General features: G+C 35.9%; 2 protein-coding genes across 4 annotated transcripts in view; one reads left to right on the top strand and one right to left on the bottom strand.

Moving 5' to 3' along the window:
* The window catches only part of LOC122253536 (uncharacterized), a 14,250-nt gene extending 10,312 nt beyond the window's left edge, over window positions 1-3,938 (bottom strand). Inside the window, exon 1 of the mRNA XM_043016732.2 lies at window positions 3,900-3,938. Coding sequence (XP_042872666.1) covers window positions 3,900-3,923 — 24 coding nt within the window. The 5' untranslated portion in view covers window positions 3,924-3,938. The remainder of the gene's footprint in view (window positions 1-3,899) is intronic.
* Cth (Cystathionine gamma-lyase) lies at window positions 3,257-16,733 on the top strand. Of its 3 annotated transcripts, none has more exons than XM_043016724.2 (9): window positions 3,257-3,395; window positions 9,492-9,667; window positions 10,130-10,211; window positions 11,716-11,845; window positions 11,975-12,280; window positions 12,433-12,649; window positions 13,611-13,762; window positions 14,535-14,673; window positions 14,978-16,733. In XM_043016724.2, the coding sequence occupies exons 2-9, from the start codon at window positions 9,512-9,514 to the stop codon at window positions 14,981-14,983; spliced, it is 1,188 nt and encodes a 395-aa protein (XP_042872658.1). In that variant the 5' UTR covers window positions 3,257-3,395; window positions 9,492-9,511; the 3' UTR covers window positions 14,984-16,733. The 3 variants fall into 3 exon arrangements, with proteins under 3 accessions (XP_042872658.1, XP_042872657.2, XP_086412457.1); XM_043016723.2 differs by having other exon boundaries at window positions 3,260-3,391; XM_086556331.1 differs by lacking the exon at window positions 3,257-3,395 and adding an exon at window positions 6,925-7,054.
* Window positions 16,734-20,000: the final 3,267 nt, after the last annotated feature.

Raw genomic sequence — 20,000 nt, 5'->3', positions numbered from 1 at the left:
TTAAATCAGAGCAAGGCGATGCGCAGGTATGAGTCGAACTCAGGTTAAGTAACAGGTGACATTCGACCATGTGAGTGGTGGACAGCAGATCACTTTACGGGTAGGTATTTTGAGATAAGGAGATAATATTAACATTACTCACACCATACCTTTCCGCTTTTTCCTAGAATTTATAATAAATCTCTTTCTTACGACTCCCGAGAACTACACATGATTGAATCCTCTGGAGTACACGTTAAGTTAAACGGGATTTCATAAACCCATGTGTCGAAGCAGTCTACCTCTCCTCAAAGGGTACTTTACACATATATACTTATATTGGTCTATAATCGACTCCTGTTCTAGTGTAAATATTCAATAATATATCATAATTATTGTCACTTTTTTGGTGAAATTAGCTTACAACAACCGTTATCTTGTCATCACAGACAGATATTACGTAGTATCTGTAACTGATAAGCAGATGTTATCCGACTTAGCGTTGTCGTACTTTGAGGAAAACCCAACCAAGTGCTTCACAATTATTATTCCAGAAAATGCCACTAGATAACTGATTAACCGAATGAATTGATTTAATGAAAGTAAATAAAATTAAATTCATGTAGTACCCGGAAAGATTCTCTATATTTCAATCATACTTTATGAAGAATAAAAAACTACACCTTACAAGGGAACAATAAAACGAGCGTAAAACGTATTTAGCAATATGAAGAAAATAAAACCTATCAGGTAATTTGTTATTCATATTTTGTGTCGCACCCTTAACTTACCCAAGGCGCCAAGCGAAAGCAGGTCTACAAATGCTCTGTTTAATGGAGGAATCAGTCAGCAATTTCGGAATTTGACTGAATCTGAATTTTGGTCTGTTTTTGAAGAGGAATTATTAAATCTTACACTGATTAAAAATACACAAATGGAACGAAAAGGGAAAAAGGATGAATTGAATTTGGCTGATATGACAAAAAATCACACCTTGTTTAGAACTATTTGTCCAGAAAAAAAGAGAAAAACTATTAGAGACACATTTTAGATACTGTTTTTATGAAGTCGAAGAATTTCCGTGCCACTGGTTTAGCGTACTGTCTTTTGCTCATTTACCATATGGTAAAAAACAAAAAATAACTTCTTTGGACTCGTCAAACATTTTTTTTTTTATATACATTCAATAATGCCAAGTTATTGTTTATCGTAGAAAGCCGAATTTGGTGATATTGTATATTGTATACCAATAAACACTGAAAAAAAACAATGTATAGTATTATAATACGTATAAGAGTAATTATAAAAACATATTAAAAAACTCTTCTCAAGCATATTTAAACTCCAATTCAGACAGATACGAACACTGTAGTTCAACGTTCTCCCGGACTTCGAGCCTTAAAAAGATACAAAAGTCGTGCCGAATGCTACATGGCCCAGAAATTAAGTTTGGGCATTAGTTAATGGTTTCAACTCGAATACCATCACATAAATACACTTACATACCACAATATACGTACATGTGTGTGTGCGAGCTACACATCAAGGAACTGATTCACCTTGGATGCTCTTTTAAGGTATTTGTTTTATAATTGAGACATGACCACATTCGTGAGACCGGCTCTATAAGATTATATGTCTCAAATGCTCTCAAGATGTATAAATTGTTACAAGAGTTTTGTTTTTGTGGTGGCAGCTGTCTTGGTATGTTGTAGTTTTATGGTCGTGTTTTATGAACGCTATGGTAACACTTTTTTTTTTTTTTCTTTCTTTCTCTGATGCTATTCCACGGACCTGCATTGTTGGACATGTTTTCTGTCAGTTGTGACCTTCGATGTCAAACTATATGCGCTGTAAAGCACCCTGTCTCTCAGGAATATTGTTATGTATTTTGTCATATTACAGTTTGTTTAAATTGCTGTTGACTTTCTGAAGTAATCCCTATCGACATTCATCCATCTTTCAATTGACAATTATGATTTAAAAGATACTATAAACGATATATTGACAGTTTACTGCTGTTGTTTTTGTTATTACTGTTATATGAAATAAAGAAATGAAAAAAAAAAATGTATTCTCATGGGTATAACAGATGTTCTATATGTGCTTCTGAATAGATGAAAACAAGACAAAAAGGATAACCATGAAGCAAAGAAGAAAAGAGATAGGCCTAAACAAGTAAACAAACGAAAAGAAAAGAAAAGAAAAAAGATTGACAATCAGAAAAGGGAAAGGAGGAAAAAAAGAAAGAAAGAAAGGAAAAAAATAACATAAAAAAAACGAAAGCAAAAAGACAAACACAGCACTAAAACGAAACGAGAAACGAAGACGAAGAAAACAATGCTGGAGAAGGAAAGAACCCTCGCGTACGCATAACCCAAGGTAAGAAAGAACCCGTTGGCACTCCCGCACAAAGCTAGGCTGGCTGAGGCAGTGGCGTCTATACGAAATGTGGGGGGTAAAATTAGCTACACTTTAAGTTTATCAAATGGGCTTGCATGTAAACTGTCTTTATCATCTAAGTTTGTAAAGAATTGTTTCTTATATGTATATAGATAATAACGGCTACACTATTTGCGTCGTTTGTATGCATAAAGTATGATATCATTATGAAAAGTATATGATGCAACTCCATTTCTGAAAGTTTACATTTCTCAATTACCTAGAAAGTTTGCATTAACATTTAAAAAATAATGAAATATCATAACATGCTTGTCCTTGTTTTCCCACTTTATATTGCGTCAGTGTGGTTACAAATAGAATTAGAGGTTTATGAGTGATAACATTCAGCAAAAGTGCTAATTATGTTTCGATAAGAAGTCTGATTCTCTTCATTAAACAAGGTAAAACACAGTCTATAATCCTAATGTATATTTTGTTATTCAATATGTGGCACGATCTATTTTGTACACGTTCATCCCTTGTTGCCAAAGTACGATGACTAACCAAAGTATTGCCGGGAGAAACACGTGGAGTCTTGGGGCAACAATCTTATGTAGTTGTATAAAATGTGTTGAAATCGTATGGAAATGCCTATAATAACATGGCATTGAGTACATCAAATGTTCATATCGATTACAGTATCATGTTAACGCGATTAATTTTCCAGGCAATGTCATATATACTCTCTACCACAAATCAATACTACATTCAAAGACACATTACTCGCACATTGACATAACCTCCACATCCAATCTACTTAATTCAAACACATATAAAACACAAATAACAAATACAACCTCCAGTACAATCAACAACGTACGACTATTTCTCTCACCAGTACGATAATCTCCGGTGTTTTATGCCTGTGTGTGTGTGCGTGCGTTCGTGTGTTCGGTTGAGTGGGACAGCTGGGCGGTGCAGACGATCACATCCTCAGCGGGTCTTGCGGGAGTAACACGGAAACCACACGGCAGGTAGGGTGAATTTGTTTTCAGGAGGGGGTTTAGTTGCTTAGGAATTTGCGTCGGTGTGAAGTAAAAAAGTTGCTTTGGTTGTAATGTCGTGAGTGATGTTAAGTGTAAGGGGCTACGCGGTGTGTTGACACTGTAAATATAGTGTGGTAAGTTTGCTGTTCGTTAGTTATTTTGACAGCTGTACTTTAATAAATGGGCAAAATGTGTAGAGAGTCGATGTGAAAGTAATTGTGTACGAAGTAATTATGTACGTATTCATGTCATATAAAATATCGAAACCTTAACAGAGGTTGAAATCGAAATAAATATTTTCCCGGCCAGTAGAGGCAGTATCACTAGACGGATAAGTAAAGCGGAAAAAAACATATTTCCATCTAAAGAAAATGAACGAGAAAGAGAGGGTGATAGTACAACCAATCTATATCATAAGATGTAATTGACGAGCAAAATTACTCGTAAACTGCTGTTTGATAATGAGCCAATGAATATAAAAGTTTTATATACCTTTACATTGTGATTGGCGAACATGTCAGCGGCTCTGATTGGTTACTGAACACCCATGCCTGTGTCTGATTGGTTGAGGAAGGGGGCTTGGCAAAGGTGTGTTCTGGGCAAGCCACTCGCTTGTGTGTGTGCGAGATAACCGTCTTTTATTTATTGTCTGTCAAGCCAAATATGGAAGATTTTTACCTCCAGGGGTCTCGGTGCAGAGGGAACAGGTTTTAGAGGTGATGCCACTTGAAAAAAAAGTTTTTAAGTATTAAAAGTCATAACTTGAAGCGGGCTGACATGCGCGGATGAAGAGATAATGGAGATAAGAGATGCAGAGGGAAAGCACCAGATCCAGCCTGATACGGGAACACACGCACATGCCATCACAGGCAGACCCAGGCACGCACAGGCAAACACAAACCCGCGTAGACAGTCACCGACACAGAACCGCGTAGGCAGACACATACACGGACATGATGGCATGCAGACACATACACGAACATGATGGCATGCAGACACATACACGAACATGATGGCATGCAGACACATACACGAACATGATGGCATGCAGACACATACACGAACATGATGGCATGCAGACACATACACGAACATGATGGCATGCAGACACATACACGAACATGATGGCCTGCAGACACATACACAAACATGATGGCATGCAGACACATACACGAACATGATGGCATGCAGACACATACACGAACATGATGGCATGCAGACACATACACAAACATGATGGCATGCAGACACATACACGAACATGATGGCATGCAGACACATACACGAACATGATGGCATGCAGACACATACACGAACATGATGGCATGCAGACACATACACGAACATGATGGCATGCAGACACATACACGAACATGATGGCATGCAGACACATACACGAACATGATGGCATGCAGCCACATACACGAACATGATGGCATGCAGCCACATACACGAACATGATGGCATGCAGACACATACACGAACATGATGGCATGCAGACACATACACGAACATGATGGCATGCAGACACATACACGAACATGATGGCATGCAGACACATACACGAACATGATGGCATGCAGACACATACACGAACATGATGGCATGCAGACACATACACGAACATGATGGCATGCAGACACATACACGAACATGATGGCATGCAGACACATACACGAACATGATGGCATGCAGACACATACACGAACATGATGGCATGCAGACACATACACGAACATGATGGCATGCAGACACATACACGAACATGATGGCATGCAGACACATACACGAACATGATGGCATGCAGACACATACACGAACATGATGGCATGCAGACACATATACAGACACGGTGACATGCACACAAGGATATGGGCACAGGAAGATACACGCACACGATCACACAGATACGCTAATAGACACAGACACATGCGATTTCACAGACACAGATACGATCGTAGATGCAAACATATGTTATAAAACGCACACCTTATATGCGGTAGGTGAACGCTATCAAGGGGAGAGAGATAAACTATTACTGTAAACTAAAGGAAAACATGAGAGTATAAGAAAAAAATGCATAATATAAAGAATTATCCACAAAGATCCAACATTCTCTTGAAATATGTCACATGGTCAGTTAATCCTGGTTCTAACACAAATTAGGCATCGTATTACTGGACACCTCGCAATTTAGACACAGACCCTCGAAGACAGACAGAGATACACGTACATATACACGTACACGTACATATACACGTACACGTACATATACACGTACACGTACATATACACGTACACGTACACGTACACGTACACGTGATAACACACAAAAGGACACGGACACGATATTCAGAATATAATTCGAAGTTACTGTTTAGGTGGTAAGTTAACAGTATCCCATTAATTTATTTATTCATTGAAGTATTAAAAATACACACGAGTTTCATACACTCCATAGAATATCGGCCATGGAGTCAGAGTGTATCAGAAAGATGTTTGACTCTCATTGATAACTAATAGGATATTTATCATGTCTGTGTTACAGTCTGTTCCGTATCTGTCCTTTGTGTGTTTCAATTTCTTGTCTGTCATTATGTGTTTGTCTTTCTTATCTGTCCTTAGGGTTTCAGTCTGTTCCGTATCTGTCCTTGCGTGTTTCAATTTCTTGTCTGTCATTGTGTGTTTCAGTCTCTTATCTGACTTCGCGTTTCAGTCTATTTCATATCTCTACTTTACAAAATTTCTAGAGTGATTGTACCATTCCTGAGGCAAATACCCCATTGTAATTATAGGATTTATTTAAGGGGTTCACTTTTAACAGTGCAAATAGTGGTAGTTGTAAGTAAAACATATCCAGTTGGTTTCCGTGTCCTTTCAGTATCGTGTTTGTTAGCGTCGGAACATTAAAAAAAGAAAAAAGAAAAGAAAAGAAAAAAATCCAAATGATTATTTTGTATCTATTCTAGGAACAGTAAGAACAAGTGGACCTCAAGGTGTGTCCTTTACTTTTTTTTACATTAGGTTTTATCTTCGAGGACTTTGATGGATGATAGGTTTATCTTGCTTTTGCAAGTCATGAATGTTTTATTTTTAGTGAGAAGCATTGTTGATTGGTATGATAATCATGATGTTGCAGGGGATGGAGGCAGCCTTGTTGTTAGTTATAGTTACATTTTGATAGATTTAACCTGTCTATCAATCTATACTTATATCTGTATATATATCTATATCTACCTATATCTATATATACCAATCAATCTACATCTATCTAACTACAGCTGCCTATCTCTATATATTTATCTAGAGAAGAGAAGAGAGAGACAAAGAGAGAAAGATAGTAAAAGAGAGACAGAAACGGAGAACCAATCGCTTTGAGTTGCCGTTTGTATATTCAAAGATTGATTTATCTTTTCCGGGTTATCGGTTGAATTGGAAAACCCAATCATAGACCGAGAGGGAACTCAAATGAGTCAACAAAGCGAGCCTTATCAGGAAAAAAAAGTTATTCTGTCCTTTGCGTGCGGTAAAGAGGGAGAATGGCTACCCTTGCAAATCGTTCTTTCTCTTCATATTGCTTGCAATTGCTTCACAAGTAGATCACACGAGAAGTTGCAGATGTGCAGTCTAGCCTGGGTAATTTTGTGGTGAGTCTTGGCAATCTTGCCCATTGCATATTGAATAAAGGGTAAAGTCGGGGAGTTTCAGAAAACAACTGCCAATACGCGGTAAATTGCGCGTACATATTGTAGGAGACAAATTACCCAGAAGAAACCGAACAGTGGATGTGTACTTGGTTACAGGGGATCAGATTGTTTGGTAAGATAAAACTTGTCTGAAGCCCTGAAATCTCCCGCCCAAAGCTATTCGTGACCTTGGCTATACTCCGAATATAAACGACAGTGGCTTTCCTCCCCGTCGGAAAGATTAAGGCTTAAAGGAGAGGAGGGAAAGAGTGAGGAGAAAAAGGAAGATGAAGGGGTTAAGATGAAGAAGAAAAGGACAAGATGAGAAATACAAAGAAGTAGGTTATCAGATTAACGTTGATGAAGGGGGGGGGGGTGACTTTGAACAAGCCTGCGTTGTAATAATATAAGATTACGTGTTGTTTACGGACGCGGGTGTATTTGATCTTTTGAGCTGGGATCATGAGGTTCACTTAACCTGTATATTACCTTTGCTAAGCTATTTAGCAAATATAATCGGGATTTCTGTATCAATGAGGTCATAAAATTGATATCAGTCTATCAAATAACACCAGATTTAGGTAAAAGTCATTGATCCTATAGCCTTTAATATGCAGCCTTACCTGAGTACAATCATTCATCAAATCCATAATTATACACTAATTTTATATAAATCTTCATGCATAGACACTTCGGTAAAAATAATGGCAAGAAGAGGTTTACATTGTCAGCACTTACTGTTTTTTTTCTCAAATTTATGCAGGCAGGATTTTTATTCGTCCTTGTCATGATCAAATATTTATATATTCTGATATTATCGAGCAAAATAACATGTTCCCTTTAATCTTTACCTGACGATCTCATCTATTATACATTTCCTTAGGTGTTTTAGCGACATACATAAGAATAACATTAACGAAATTATTTTTGAAGGATCACAAACTTGCTACACTATCGGACAAGACTATCCCATAAACATTACATCGTCATAGTTTATTTATTTATTTTTTCTGATAGATATTCAGTAACGCGTATATTGGAATGTAGCTCTTTACTCAAAACTAAGATGTTTTTAAAAGCTTGTAAATTACGATTTTTTTTTCTCGTAATATTCGACTAACAGGGAAAATAGTCGGGAGTTAGAACAAAATTATGATTTGCATTTGTGATTTCTTTTTACGCTCTCGAGGCCTCCCTAATGTATTTGAATCTGAATTTGAATTGCATGACTTTAGTTTTGATAGGAATGCCCTTGTCGGATTGGATACCGTACTAACATCAACCGTGGTCCATCTCGGGGCCGCGCATGTCCAACCTTTTCAATAAAAGGATTTTTTTTTCTACAGCGTTCGCCAGCATATGGGTGATCTGGGTTTTGCGTTAGTTGCCCAGAAATGTAATTTGATGGATGTGAAACGCGTCTTTGGGTCCTGAGGAATGCTTGGTTCTGCTTAACGGGGGCAAAACATACATGGATATGAATATTGTTTGATAATACCTGATCAAACCCTATCCCAATCAGAATGCGGTGTATAATCATGAGTTAACATTTTCGCACGTTTTGCTTAGATAATAGAGATTTTGGGATGATCAATAACAGTTAATGATATGAAAATCCATTTACCAATAACATAATACAGTCCCTGGAACTCCATAGACAAGCACGCAGACTTTATTGAATTAATAAAATCGCAGAAAAGCCACATCGACACTTGCTCTCACACTCGTACCCACACCCACACCCACACCCACACCCACACCCACACCCACACCCACACCCACACCCACACTCACACTCACACTCACACTCACACTCACACTCACACTCACACTCACACTCACACTCACACTCACACCCACACCCACACCCACACCCACACCCACACCCACACTCACACTCACACTCACACTCACACTCACACTCACACTCACACCCACACTCACACTCACACTCACACTCACACCCACACCCACACTGACACCCACACTGACACTCACACCCACACCCACACTCACACTCACACTCTCTCCTTCCCTTCCCTTCCCTTCTCTCTCATTCTCTCTTTCTCTCTTTCTCTCTTTCTCTCTTTCTCTCTCACTCTCTCACTCTCTCACTGACTCACACACACACACACACACACACACACACACACACACACACACACACACACACACACACACACACACACACACACACACACACACACACACACACACACACACACTCACTCTTGCACTCTCTCGCACTCTCTCACTCTCACTCTTGCACTACCACAGTATCACTCTCTCACTCTTTCTCCCACTCACATGTATTCAGTAATATATGGCAAAGTGGGAAAATATGTATGCAATTCATGGTATATGATGTGTCTCTATATGTATCCATATTTTTCCACAGAACTCCATCAACAACTCAAAATGGCAGAAGAAGTTTCTTTCTTGAAAAATGACCCGAACTTTGCCACGCGTGCTATCCACGATGGCAATGAACCAGAGCAGTGGAACTCCATGGCAGTCGTTCCTCCGATTTCCATGGCAACAACTTTCAAGCAGGATGGCCCAGCAGATTTTAAGGTTTGTGCTAAATGGTTGCATCAGAGTAACTTATTATTTCTTGTTACTTCTTTTCATTTATTTATTTTCTTTTTTTTACTGAAGAAAGTTCTAATCTACATTTCATATCTTACTGTAGAAGAAGATATGAGTTTTTTTGTATAACAAGTATGAAAGATGCAGGCACCCAACACCCCAAATAATTTCAAAAACCAAATCACAAAGTCGAAACTGGGATATAAAAGTACTGTATACATAAAATGGCACTGCTTACACTTCTTAAGAGTTTGAAGGGTGCGATCAGTAGAATATTTCCTCAAAGCTATGCCTCCGAACCCTAATTGTGTTAATATGAATTATTGATGACCAAGATATATAATCTAATTCCATTGATTTTTATGTATGTACCTTTCAGTGTCAATGGTACATTCATGAGAAGGAAATAGGGGAAAGCAGTGTATATAATATATTTCTTACCAACAGGAATTTGAATATGGTCGCTCTGGTAACCCAACAAGAAACTGTCTGGAGAAATGTCTAGCAGCAACAGAGGAAGCCAAACACGGTAAGCTTTCTGGATATTTTTTTTATATGTTTATTAAGTATAGACTTTCCTTAATTGTAATACATTTTCAAAGTATTGCTCATGATTTTATGGTTTGCAGTGCCCATTTGAATTTGTTACCATGTGTCACCTGTGATAGTAGGCCTAGCCTGTGAATGCAGTCTAAAATTGTTATAGATGATACATAAATTCAGAATGACAATAGTGACAGTTACATAGAAGTAAATTTCTGAATTTGTTGATAATTATTGGTCACTCAGTATGCATGCAGTATTTTGAACATATTGCATAGAGTATTACAAGGTCATATGTATTGATATTTCCAATTTTTAGATGTTGTGATACAGGTATTGTTGAAATCAAGATGAATATTATTAATAACTTTTGGAGCTCTAAAGGACTATGTATAAAATGTCCCAATTTATGGTAAAACATGTCTTTGATAGCCTTAGGTGAATAGTTGTATTCATTAGTTGTTACTGACAATACATATTGCCAATAACAGTATATACATGTAGATAGATGAAGATAGAGGCTGCTAAAGGTAATTGAGTGCCTAAGCTAAACCTCCTCCCTTCAAATAATTTATTACATAAAAATTATTTGGAGACGGCAATATGCCAACTATACACTAGGCATCTCCTTTTATACTTTTTGTTAATCTAGCCACTCAAAGATGACTTCACATTCACTTTTTTCAAATTTGTTCATAATTTTGTATGATGGTCTCAGTTTTTAGTGCCCTAGTTAATCATCTAGTTTGCCTAGTGGGTATTAGCTGGCCTTGGATATAAATACAAATGTAGATACGAATAAACAAATAGATTAGATATATGGGCAGATATAGATATATACCAGTGTGGAATTGTTGAAGATTTTACAGATCTCTAAGATGTGTATGAAAGAAATTGAAGTGTACCCTTCTAGTGTGCAATGATCGGAAAATTCTTAATACCAGGAGTATATTTATGCATGCAGTGTCCACTGCATTTTTTTTATTTTTTATTTCAGAGATGCACAATTTATTGATATGAGTAAGAAAGCAAAAAAAAAAAAAAAAAAAAAAAAAAAAAAAAAAAAAAAAAATTTGATAGAGCTAGTACATATACTACAAGCCAAGTTACATTAACCCTCTCTGGATGGGTGGTACACTACAGTACTGCGCATTCAAGGCCCGTTCGGTGGGTGACGCCATACGGCGTCGTTTATTTAACTGATTTAGGCCTGTGCGTTCGAGAGCCCCAGCATTGTAACATGCAGGGCTGGAATGCCCCCGTCGTGACTGGGTTGATGTCCTATTAATATTTTATGTTGTGAAATTATACCAGTGCATTCTGAATAGATGTTGAATAGAATCACATTTACATGATTCAAAATTTTTAGATTTAAGATTGTAAAATGCACTAAAACTTAAATATTTACACATTTTACTATTTTTCAGTTGACAGAAATTATTTAAATTCTTTCTTGAATGTAATTTTCCATTCCACTTTATCCCATAAAGGTATAACTTTTGCCTCTGGGTTGGCTGCAACAACTACCATCACCCACTTGCTGTCAGCTGGTGATCATGTGATTTCCATGGATGACCTGTATGGTGGCACTAACCGTTACTTCCGCCGTGTGGCTTCTAGGTATTTCACATTTCTGTTTGTAACGGTCTGTATTTTAGATACAGGTTATACGTTTAGGTTTCTTATTTTAAGGAATATAATATGATTAAAGTTTTTGTTGTCTAAGTATATAATTATTCTGTTATACAGAATGGGCATTGAGGTGACCTTTGTTGATGCAACTGATGTCAAGAACGTAGCTGCTGCTTTCAAAGACAACACAAAAATGGTCTGGATTGAGACTCCCACAAACCCAACACTGAAGCTTGTCGACATTGCTGCCGTAGCTGCTCTTGTCAAACCAAGAGAGGACACTTTCTTGGTTGTAGACAACACCTTCATGTCGGCGTATTTGCAGCGTCCCCTCCTCTTTGGGGCTGATCTTGTCCTACACTCTTGCACAAAGTACATGAATGGACATACTGATGTTATCATGGGAGCCGTCTGTACAAACAGGTACTAATAAATTTTCTAATGTTATCTCTGTAAGGGTTTTTATGAGTAAAATGTAAAACTGCATAACAATACTTTTATACATTTCTGTTAAACTCCACATTTCTGCATTTATTCATTATTATTTTTGCTTACTTTCATTTATTTCCACGCAGTGATGATCTGCATGAGAGGCTGCGGTTCCTCCAGAATGCCATTGGACCAGTTCCTTCCCCCTTCGACTGCTACCTGGTGAACCGGTCACTCAAGACCTTGGCTGTAAGGATGGAGCAACACATGAAGAATGGCTTTGCTGTGGCCAGGTTCCTGGAAGGTCACCCATGTGTTGAGAAAGTCATTCATCCTGGACTTCCGTCTCACCCTCAACATGAGGTAAGCACTGTGCAGCTGTTCATCTTTGAATGGATATATGTATTTTGATAGGAAAAGAAAGGAAAAATTGTACATACATGCTTGATCTAGTTTAGCAAAAAAAGAAAAAAAGAAAATGAAGTAGGCCTATTTGCAGATGGAGATATTCAGATTTTTACTATGTTTCAAAATGATTATTATTCATTGAAAGATATCTTGGACTTGGATGGAAATTGCATAATAGAAGGAAAAAAAAAAAATTTAACAAAGCTATCTTGGGTTTGTAAGTTTTATAGTTGCTATCTTCAACCTTTAAGAAAATTAACAATAGTTCTCAATTCTGTATGCCTTTCACAATTAATTGGATTGTAATGCAAAATATAGTCTGAAAAGATTACATGGCTTAACCCTATGACGACGGTGCATCACACCCCTGTGACACAGCTAAATTCCCGATGCCGGGGCATCATGCCATTGTGACGTTTCCAATGCAATATTACAATGGCCCGGCGTAGTGGTTTTCACTTATCGCCGTGCCCCGTCGGGAAAGGGTTAAGAATACATAAGATGTAACTATTTCTCAGAAGAACAATTGCTTAAGTAAATAGCTGTCTTGGGATGTTATAGACTCTATGAAACATCAGTCAGAAAAGTGCTTAATTTGAAAATCCTCTACCTTGATGTTGATTTATCTATGAAAGCATCATTCTGTGTATGTAAATACATATACATGTACTAACGATGTTGTTGAAAAGTCTAATATACAATCTTTTGCAAGAGATGTTCTGTTGAGCTTGGTGTTCCTTGATGGTGAATTACTAACTTTTATGTCTTTCTATCATAATAATAGAGGATTTCCAGGAGATTAATAATTAATCTACTTATTAGTTTTATAAAATTTATACTTGAGTAATATTCATAGTATGTACATTGTAATTGATTCACGACAAAAGAGCTCATGCATCCTTCCTCTCTTTGACAGCTTGCTAAGAGACAGTGCTATGGTCACTCTGGTATGCTGAGCTTTTACATCAAGGGGAACAATTTGGAAACCTCAAGGAAATTCTTCAAGCAGCTGAAAGTCTTCACACTGGCTGAAAGTCTTGGAGGCTTTGAGAGCCTTTGCGAATTACCGTGAGTATATATATTGATGGGCTTGAAAGGTTTCATTGTGATAAAAAGGACATTTTTACCCATCTCCCATCTGTATTCTGCTAGTACATCATATGTGTGTGATATTTGTAACTGTCCATGTGTATAGATGAGTATATGCATATGAATATATAAAAATAGGAGTTCGTATATGTATGTGGTTTTGTGTGTATGTATGTGTTTATGTATGTATGATAATACAAGAACACTCCTCACCTTTTCTAAGTGTCACTGCCAATTTGGCTGCTTTACAAAGTGGCAGCAGGGGCAAGAAAGTGATGGAATCTATAAAATTGTCAATATTTTTTTTACCTTTATTACAAGGAAGAAAACCTTTTGCTGAACATTTCTTCTTCCATGAATTTGGGATAATAATGTCATACTGAGTGTACAGTATATATTCCTCCTGAATGGAGACTAAACTACTGCTGTTATTTGTTTAAGCATTGCCATAGCATACCAGTATCCACTTTAAGTCTCACAACATGAGAAAACATGAAAAATTGGGGAAGATTTTGAGCCTTTTCATGTATATATGAGCAGGAGTTGGGGAGAAAAAATAGAGCACATGTCTCCCGCATTCCACAACCCCTCCCATCTGGCATCCTGTGCCAAATTCATAGGCCCCATCTGCAATGGGTTAATGATGACTTTGGAATTGGAGGGGACTATACATATGTGATTGTATTGATAGTTATCTGTATTTATATTTATATCTGTATTTATAGGATCTGACATACAATTCTGATTCTAGATCTGTGATGACCCATGCATCAGTGCCTAAGGAAGACCGTGACAAGTTGGGCATTACTGACGGCCTTATTCGCCTCTCTTGCGGTCTTGAAGGAACTGATGACCTGATTAAGGATCTTGATCAGGCTCTGAAGGCAGTGGTAAGCATTGTTTCTGATTGTTTAAGGGTAATATTCAGTTAGTCAAGTAGTATTGTGTGAATATGGAATGGAGTGAAAGATTTTGTCTTTGAAAGGCAAAGTTAAAAGACTGTCTGGAAGGTCTTTTTTTTGTAATATTTTATTGAATCATTGTTTATAGAAACAGTTACTCCTTTTTCTATCAGTTATATGGTCTATTATGAAAGAGATGTTTATATTGTGAAAGATGCTTAAAAAAATAAAAAATTCCTTCATAATATAACATGGCAAATTGCATTAAAGTTAATTTATCATATCATTTCAGGTTTAATCACAAGGTTGTGCTTGGAAGGAGAGAACATGCATCTCCTCACTGAAGACACACCTCAGTCTCTAGTTAAGATATATTACCTTGACTAGGCACTGCAAGTTACTCACAGCTGAGACCAACTAGGATGTCTTTATGCAGTCTCTATAATTCTGTTTTAGCCACTGATTAAGAATTTTCCAAGCTTTTGCATTTGGTGGTTTATTTTTCTATAATTTATTTTGTTATGAAATTATACAGTTTCTCTTTAGTGATCTGCACTGATATGCCAATGTAGAGCTAGTAATCTAACAAGAAAAAATTATGTTAAGATAAACTTTGTATTGCATTAACAGTATTATCTAAAATTTAGAGCTGTTTTTGGAGTTCCCTTCATAAGGGAGAAATAAGTCAATGAAAACATTTACAGCTCTTTATATAGCCAATTGGTTTTACAATTATTTAGGGAAAGAGAATTTTTGATATTCCTAAGAATAGATGTACAAAAAACAACATGTAAATCACAATTTTAGACTTTCTAACTATACATGTCACAGTTACATGTGAATTTCACTTGGACAAATGAGAAGTACTTTTGGTAAAGAAGATATTTGACTGCATAATCATGCTGACACATCCTCTTTTGTGACATTCTGCATATAAAGAGTACTGTATGTGGTAATGTTAAAGAGAGTACTAAATTTTAATTTAAGGTAATACATGAAAAACATATTGAATTATTCTAATATAACATCATGAATATTATTTCTTTGAATGTTGGTTGTGCAATGGAATTGTTATTTTTAGATGAACTGCATATAAAGTAAATAATGAGAAAAAAAAAATGCTTTATTATCCTAATAAATCTTACCATATAAATAGAATTACACTCAAAGAATTTACAAAGTGTATTTATAAAATAAAGAAAATTGCATTTATTAATTCTCAGTGAAAACTGGTTTGATATCTAAATTAACTGCTAACAAACAGGAAAGGTCAGAGCTTTGTATCCGCACAGGATGAGAAAAAAAAGGTAGGAAAACTTATAACTGTCTTTTTGCTTTATGTTCTACACAGACCTGAATACAACAATGAAGTATAATGTATGCCCATGAAGTGAAAGAGAGCGAGACTTAAACCACACAGACCTGAAAACAACAAAGATGTAAAATGTATGCCCAATGAGGTGAAAAAAGTGAGACTTAAAACCATGTAATAAACAAATGGAAAAAATTACCTTTGCCATCTTATGCCCTGGGTAATGGTCATGCCTAATTATGACAGTTGCTATTGTATGATGCTTTAGGATTCCAAATCAGTGTTAAAGGATTTTTTTTTTAAGATTTGATATACATATTTCAAGTCTCTTTAAAATAGATTTCTGTCATCCTGGGTCAGTACATCTGATGATGCATTAGATTTAATGATGGTAAAAAATGCTAGAACCTTATACAGTGAATGGTCTTTATTCATTGAAGTATATGCCGTTTGTAATGACTTCAATAATATTTCATGAGTGCATTTATGAATATTTTAGAGGGATCTCATTTTAGTATCCCATCACACTTTGTCCATATTACTTGTACTTTTTAGATATGTTTTGATTTTTAGCTTTTCATTTCCAGTACCTAAAAATACAATGTATAAATGAATTTGTTTTTACGGTGAAGCATCTGATATCACTACACCTTACCCTTCATTTTCATTATTTAGGTGAGGAAAATCTACTACTTTCCCCTTACGTTTCTCAATTACACTTACAGTATTTCCATCCATAGCTTGTTTTTCTCTTGTGATACAATATCCTGTATTTTGGAAACACAAATATAATCTGTTCGCATACTCGATATTTTGTTAGTATGAACCTTTACTCAGGAAGGTCAATTTATATCCAAATGTGACCAGGGATATAGCAAGTCTTATTCTCATTCTCTTGATGTGTAGTTGTATTTTGTAAAATGCTGTATGCCTGTGGACTCTTCCTAAGCAATCCATTGAGCAACATTTTACTCTGAAAAGAATCTATAGGAGTTTGTTCTGTTATGGACTAAGCAATGAAAAAAAGGATTTCTCGAAATATGTGAGTCTTTATTTTTGCTTTAATATCATTCCCAGACAAAAAATAATTTTATTTACTTATTTTAAGACTTTCCTGAGGAGACTGTGTTGTCCCAAGGCCTTCATCTGTAGATAAATAATATGTATTCATTAGTTTCTGTTGTCATTATGTATGTTTTTTCCTTCATGAACTGTTTATGCATAATGAAACTACGTTTTTCTCATCTGTTTGGCTTCGTTTTTGCTAACTCTGTCACACTCTCCTTACCTGCAAGGCTTTAATGCTCTGGAATTTCTTGTCCAGACTATGCAATCTATTGTGACAAATATAGAAAAAAAACATAAGTGAGAACAAATGACTTCAAAATACAAGAAATGTAATTGACATATTGCAAGTGAATGTTCAATACATCTTTCGCAGACTTATTCATACTTCATTTTCATAAATTATTTAGGTATGGGGATACTTTTCTTGTCAAGATTGGTAATACACAAAAATTCTATGTAAGGCCAATATATTTTTTTATATTGTATCTCATAATAGATGGTCTAACAAGCTGTATTTATGGCAGTCTGGAAGATGATATTCCAACTATATATGTTAATTACTTGTGATTGTCATCTGACAATTTTCTTCATGTGTTAATTCTCAAGAAATGGGTAATGGAGTGTTTCTTTAGTAGTCACTAATTCTGGTATTAAGTAAGTAGCAGTGAAATATCCCACTAACAATAATCTTTTGGTTTTATCTTTCATGCCTGAAGCAGTAATATAATAATGCAAATTCTCTTTTCAGATTTGTTTTTTTGTTTTGTGTAGGGATCTTTTCAAAAGGTTGTCCAGTACCTACTACCAAGGTTAGCTTTTTGCCCACTGCCTCAGTCTACTGTCAACTTGAGGATTCTGCTTGGGATACCTACGTGTGAGGGTGTCTGCTAAATAGGAATATTTAATTTAATGGTCTTTATGTGACAGGCATTTACCAAAATAAAAGAATATAACTTAAATTACACCTTTCCAAAAAGTTACTGTGTATGACTTTCGTTGTCAAAGCAGCAAATCAGGTTATTTTTTTGGGGGAATATTTCCACAGTCACTTTTAGGTAAGTCCCTGCATTGCAGATTCCCTTCCATGCAATGCAAGGATAAACTATATATATATATATACATATATATACATATATATATATATATATATATATATATATATATATATATATACATATATATATATATATATAATATATATATATATATTACTTTTTTTTTTTTTTTTTTTTTTTTAAAGAAGGGTTTGCATATGGGTATCATGTCACCTTTGTAGAAATGTATCTTTTGTATTCTGTCTTCAAAATTTAAGTAGATAGATGAATTCTGTAATTACTTTGGATTTAAATGTTATGTAGATATATAACATTCTGTCATAAACTGTGGCTCTGTTTAGTTATCCCCTCGAGTTTGCGGTAGCAAAACCTTTTTCATTTTTGGAACCTGATTCCTTATAAATAACAGGGTACAAGCTGTGAGAATATATTACTGCTCTTTGAGAGCTGTAAAAAAGGGTCTAGCAAGTAATGTCAATTCATACAAGCAAAAACTTCTCCAAGAGAGTTGAAAATTCTATCCCAGTCTGTTAAGCGAAGTTTTAGTAATGTGAGCTTACTCATCTGAGCAGCACTTAAGAGCATCTGAGAGAGCTTATTCATGTTGTTTGCATGACTACTCTGAGACCTAAGACACCTATTTCCATTTTGTAATTTAGTTATGCAATTATCATAGTACCTCTTTTGCCGTTGCGACCCGTATACAACTTTCTGTTTTGAATGTGTACTGTATATGTAAAAAAATAATTTGAATCTTATACACGATCTTTCCCTGATGTGTATATGTAGAAATGTAATTTGCATGTATTTTCTTTCCATCTCAGGATTTCTTGCAATGCCTTTGTCCACCTAATCCTTTAAAGATGCTAATCCTTAGTGAATCACCACATCCAACATTTTGTGGCCATGTTTCACAGCAACAGACATTTTAAGATCTTTGTTCATAGTAGTAGACTTTTTGTGGCCATTGTTAAATTCCATTTTCAGATTTGTCTTCAAATTTAATTTAATAAAGTTCTTGTTTGATGCTGAAGATCATTCAAAAATATATTTGTCATTCTATGTAAGTGTGCCATGGCAGGGAAAAAAGGTCTGAACAAAGTGTGTTTATTATATATAGTTATGAGACCTGATGGCACTCTGTCTTCTGATTTTTCTCTCTTTTACTACGTACATATAAATTGAACGTAACTGTTCAGTTCTTTCCTCTGTATTTGAGGTTCATTCACTTTTAGAATTATTAATATATCAATGCGTTGTTGCCTGGGCTTCAAGATAACCGATTTCAGAGTAAACTTTTCCGTGAATATCTTACATGTAAATATGGAGACTGGGACAGACCGGTATGCAAGAATAGTGACTACAACAGGGGCGGACACGGAGAAGCATAGACAAGCATAAGCTTTGACAAGGACAGGGGCAAAGGCAGGCAGAGACAGGGGTGGAAATAGAAAAAGAGAGGGACGACAATACAAGACTATGGACAAAGGGACAGGAAAACAAATAGTTTTACACTTCAAAATTCCCTCACTAAGACTGACCAAGATGAGACAGTGGGAATCGAGTTTGCCTTTTGCATAGGCTGTATAAGCATTATTTTTAAGAAATTAGATTCCGCATGAATAACATGTTTTATCTACGTCTTCTCGTTCCTTAACTTAGTTAATAGAGGTAGGAAGGAGTTCATTGAATTAAAAATTAAGACTCTTTACTGATAATGAATAGGGCCGGAATTTTGGAAATCACTTAGCATTCTAATGTCATAATGAACATTCCTTTTATCAAAATTGCAAGATAACATGCTTTTCCTATATAAAAGCAGTCCATGGCATACCATACCTTATATTTGCATTCAGGCATCTTTTGTTTATACCTCCTTT

Source organism: Penaeus japonicus, unplaced genomic scaffold, assembly GCF_977035675.1.
Source record: "Penaeus japonicus unplaced genomic scaffold, GWHDUDI00000001_assembly GWHDUDI00000032, whole genome shotgun sequence".
Lineage (NCBI taxonomy): Eukaryota > Metazoa > Arthropoda > Malacostraca > Decapoda > Penaeidae > Penaeus > Penaeus japonicus.
Note: the sequence above shows the minus strand (reverse complement) of the source record. Positions and strands in the feature narration are given on the sequence as shown.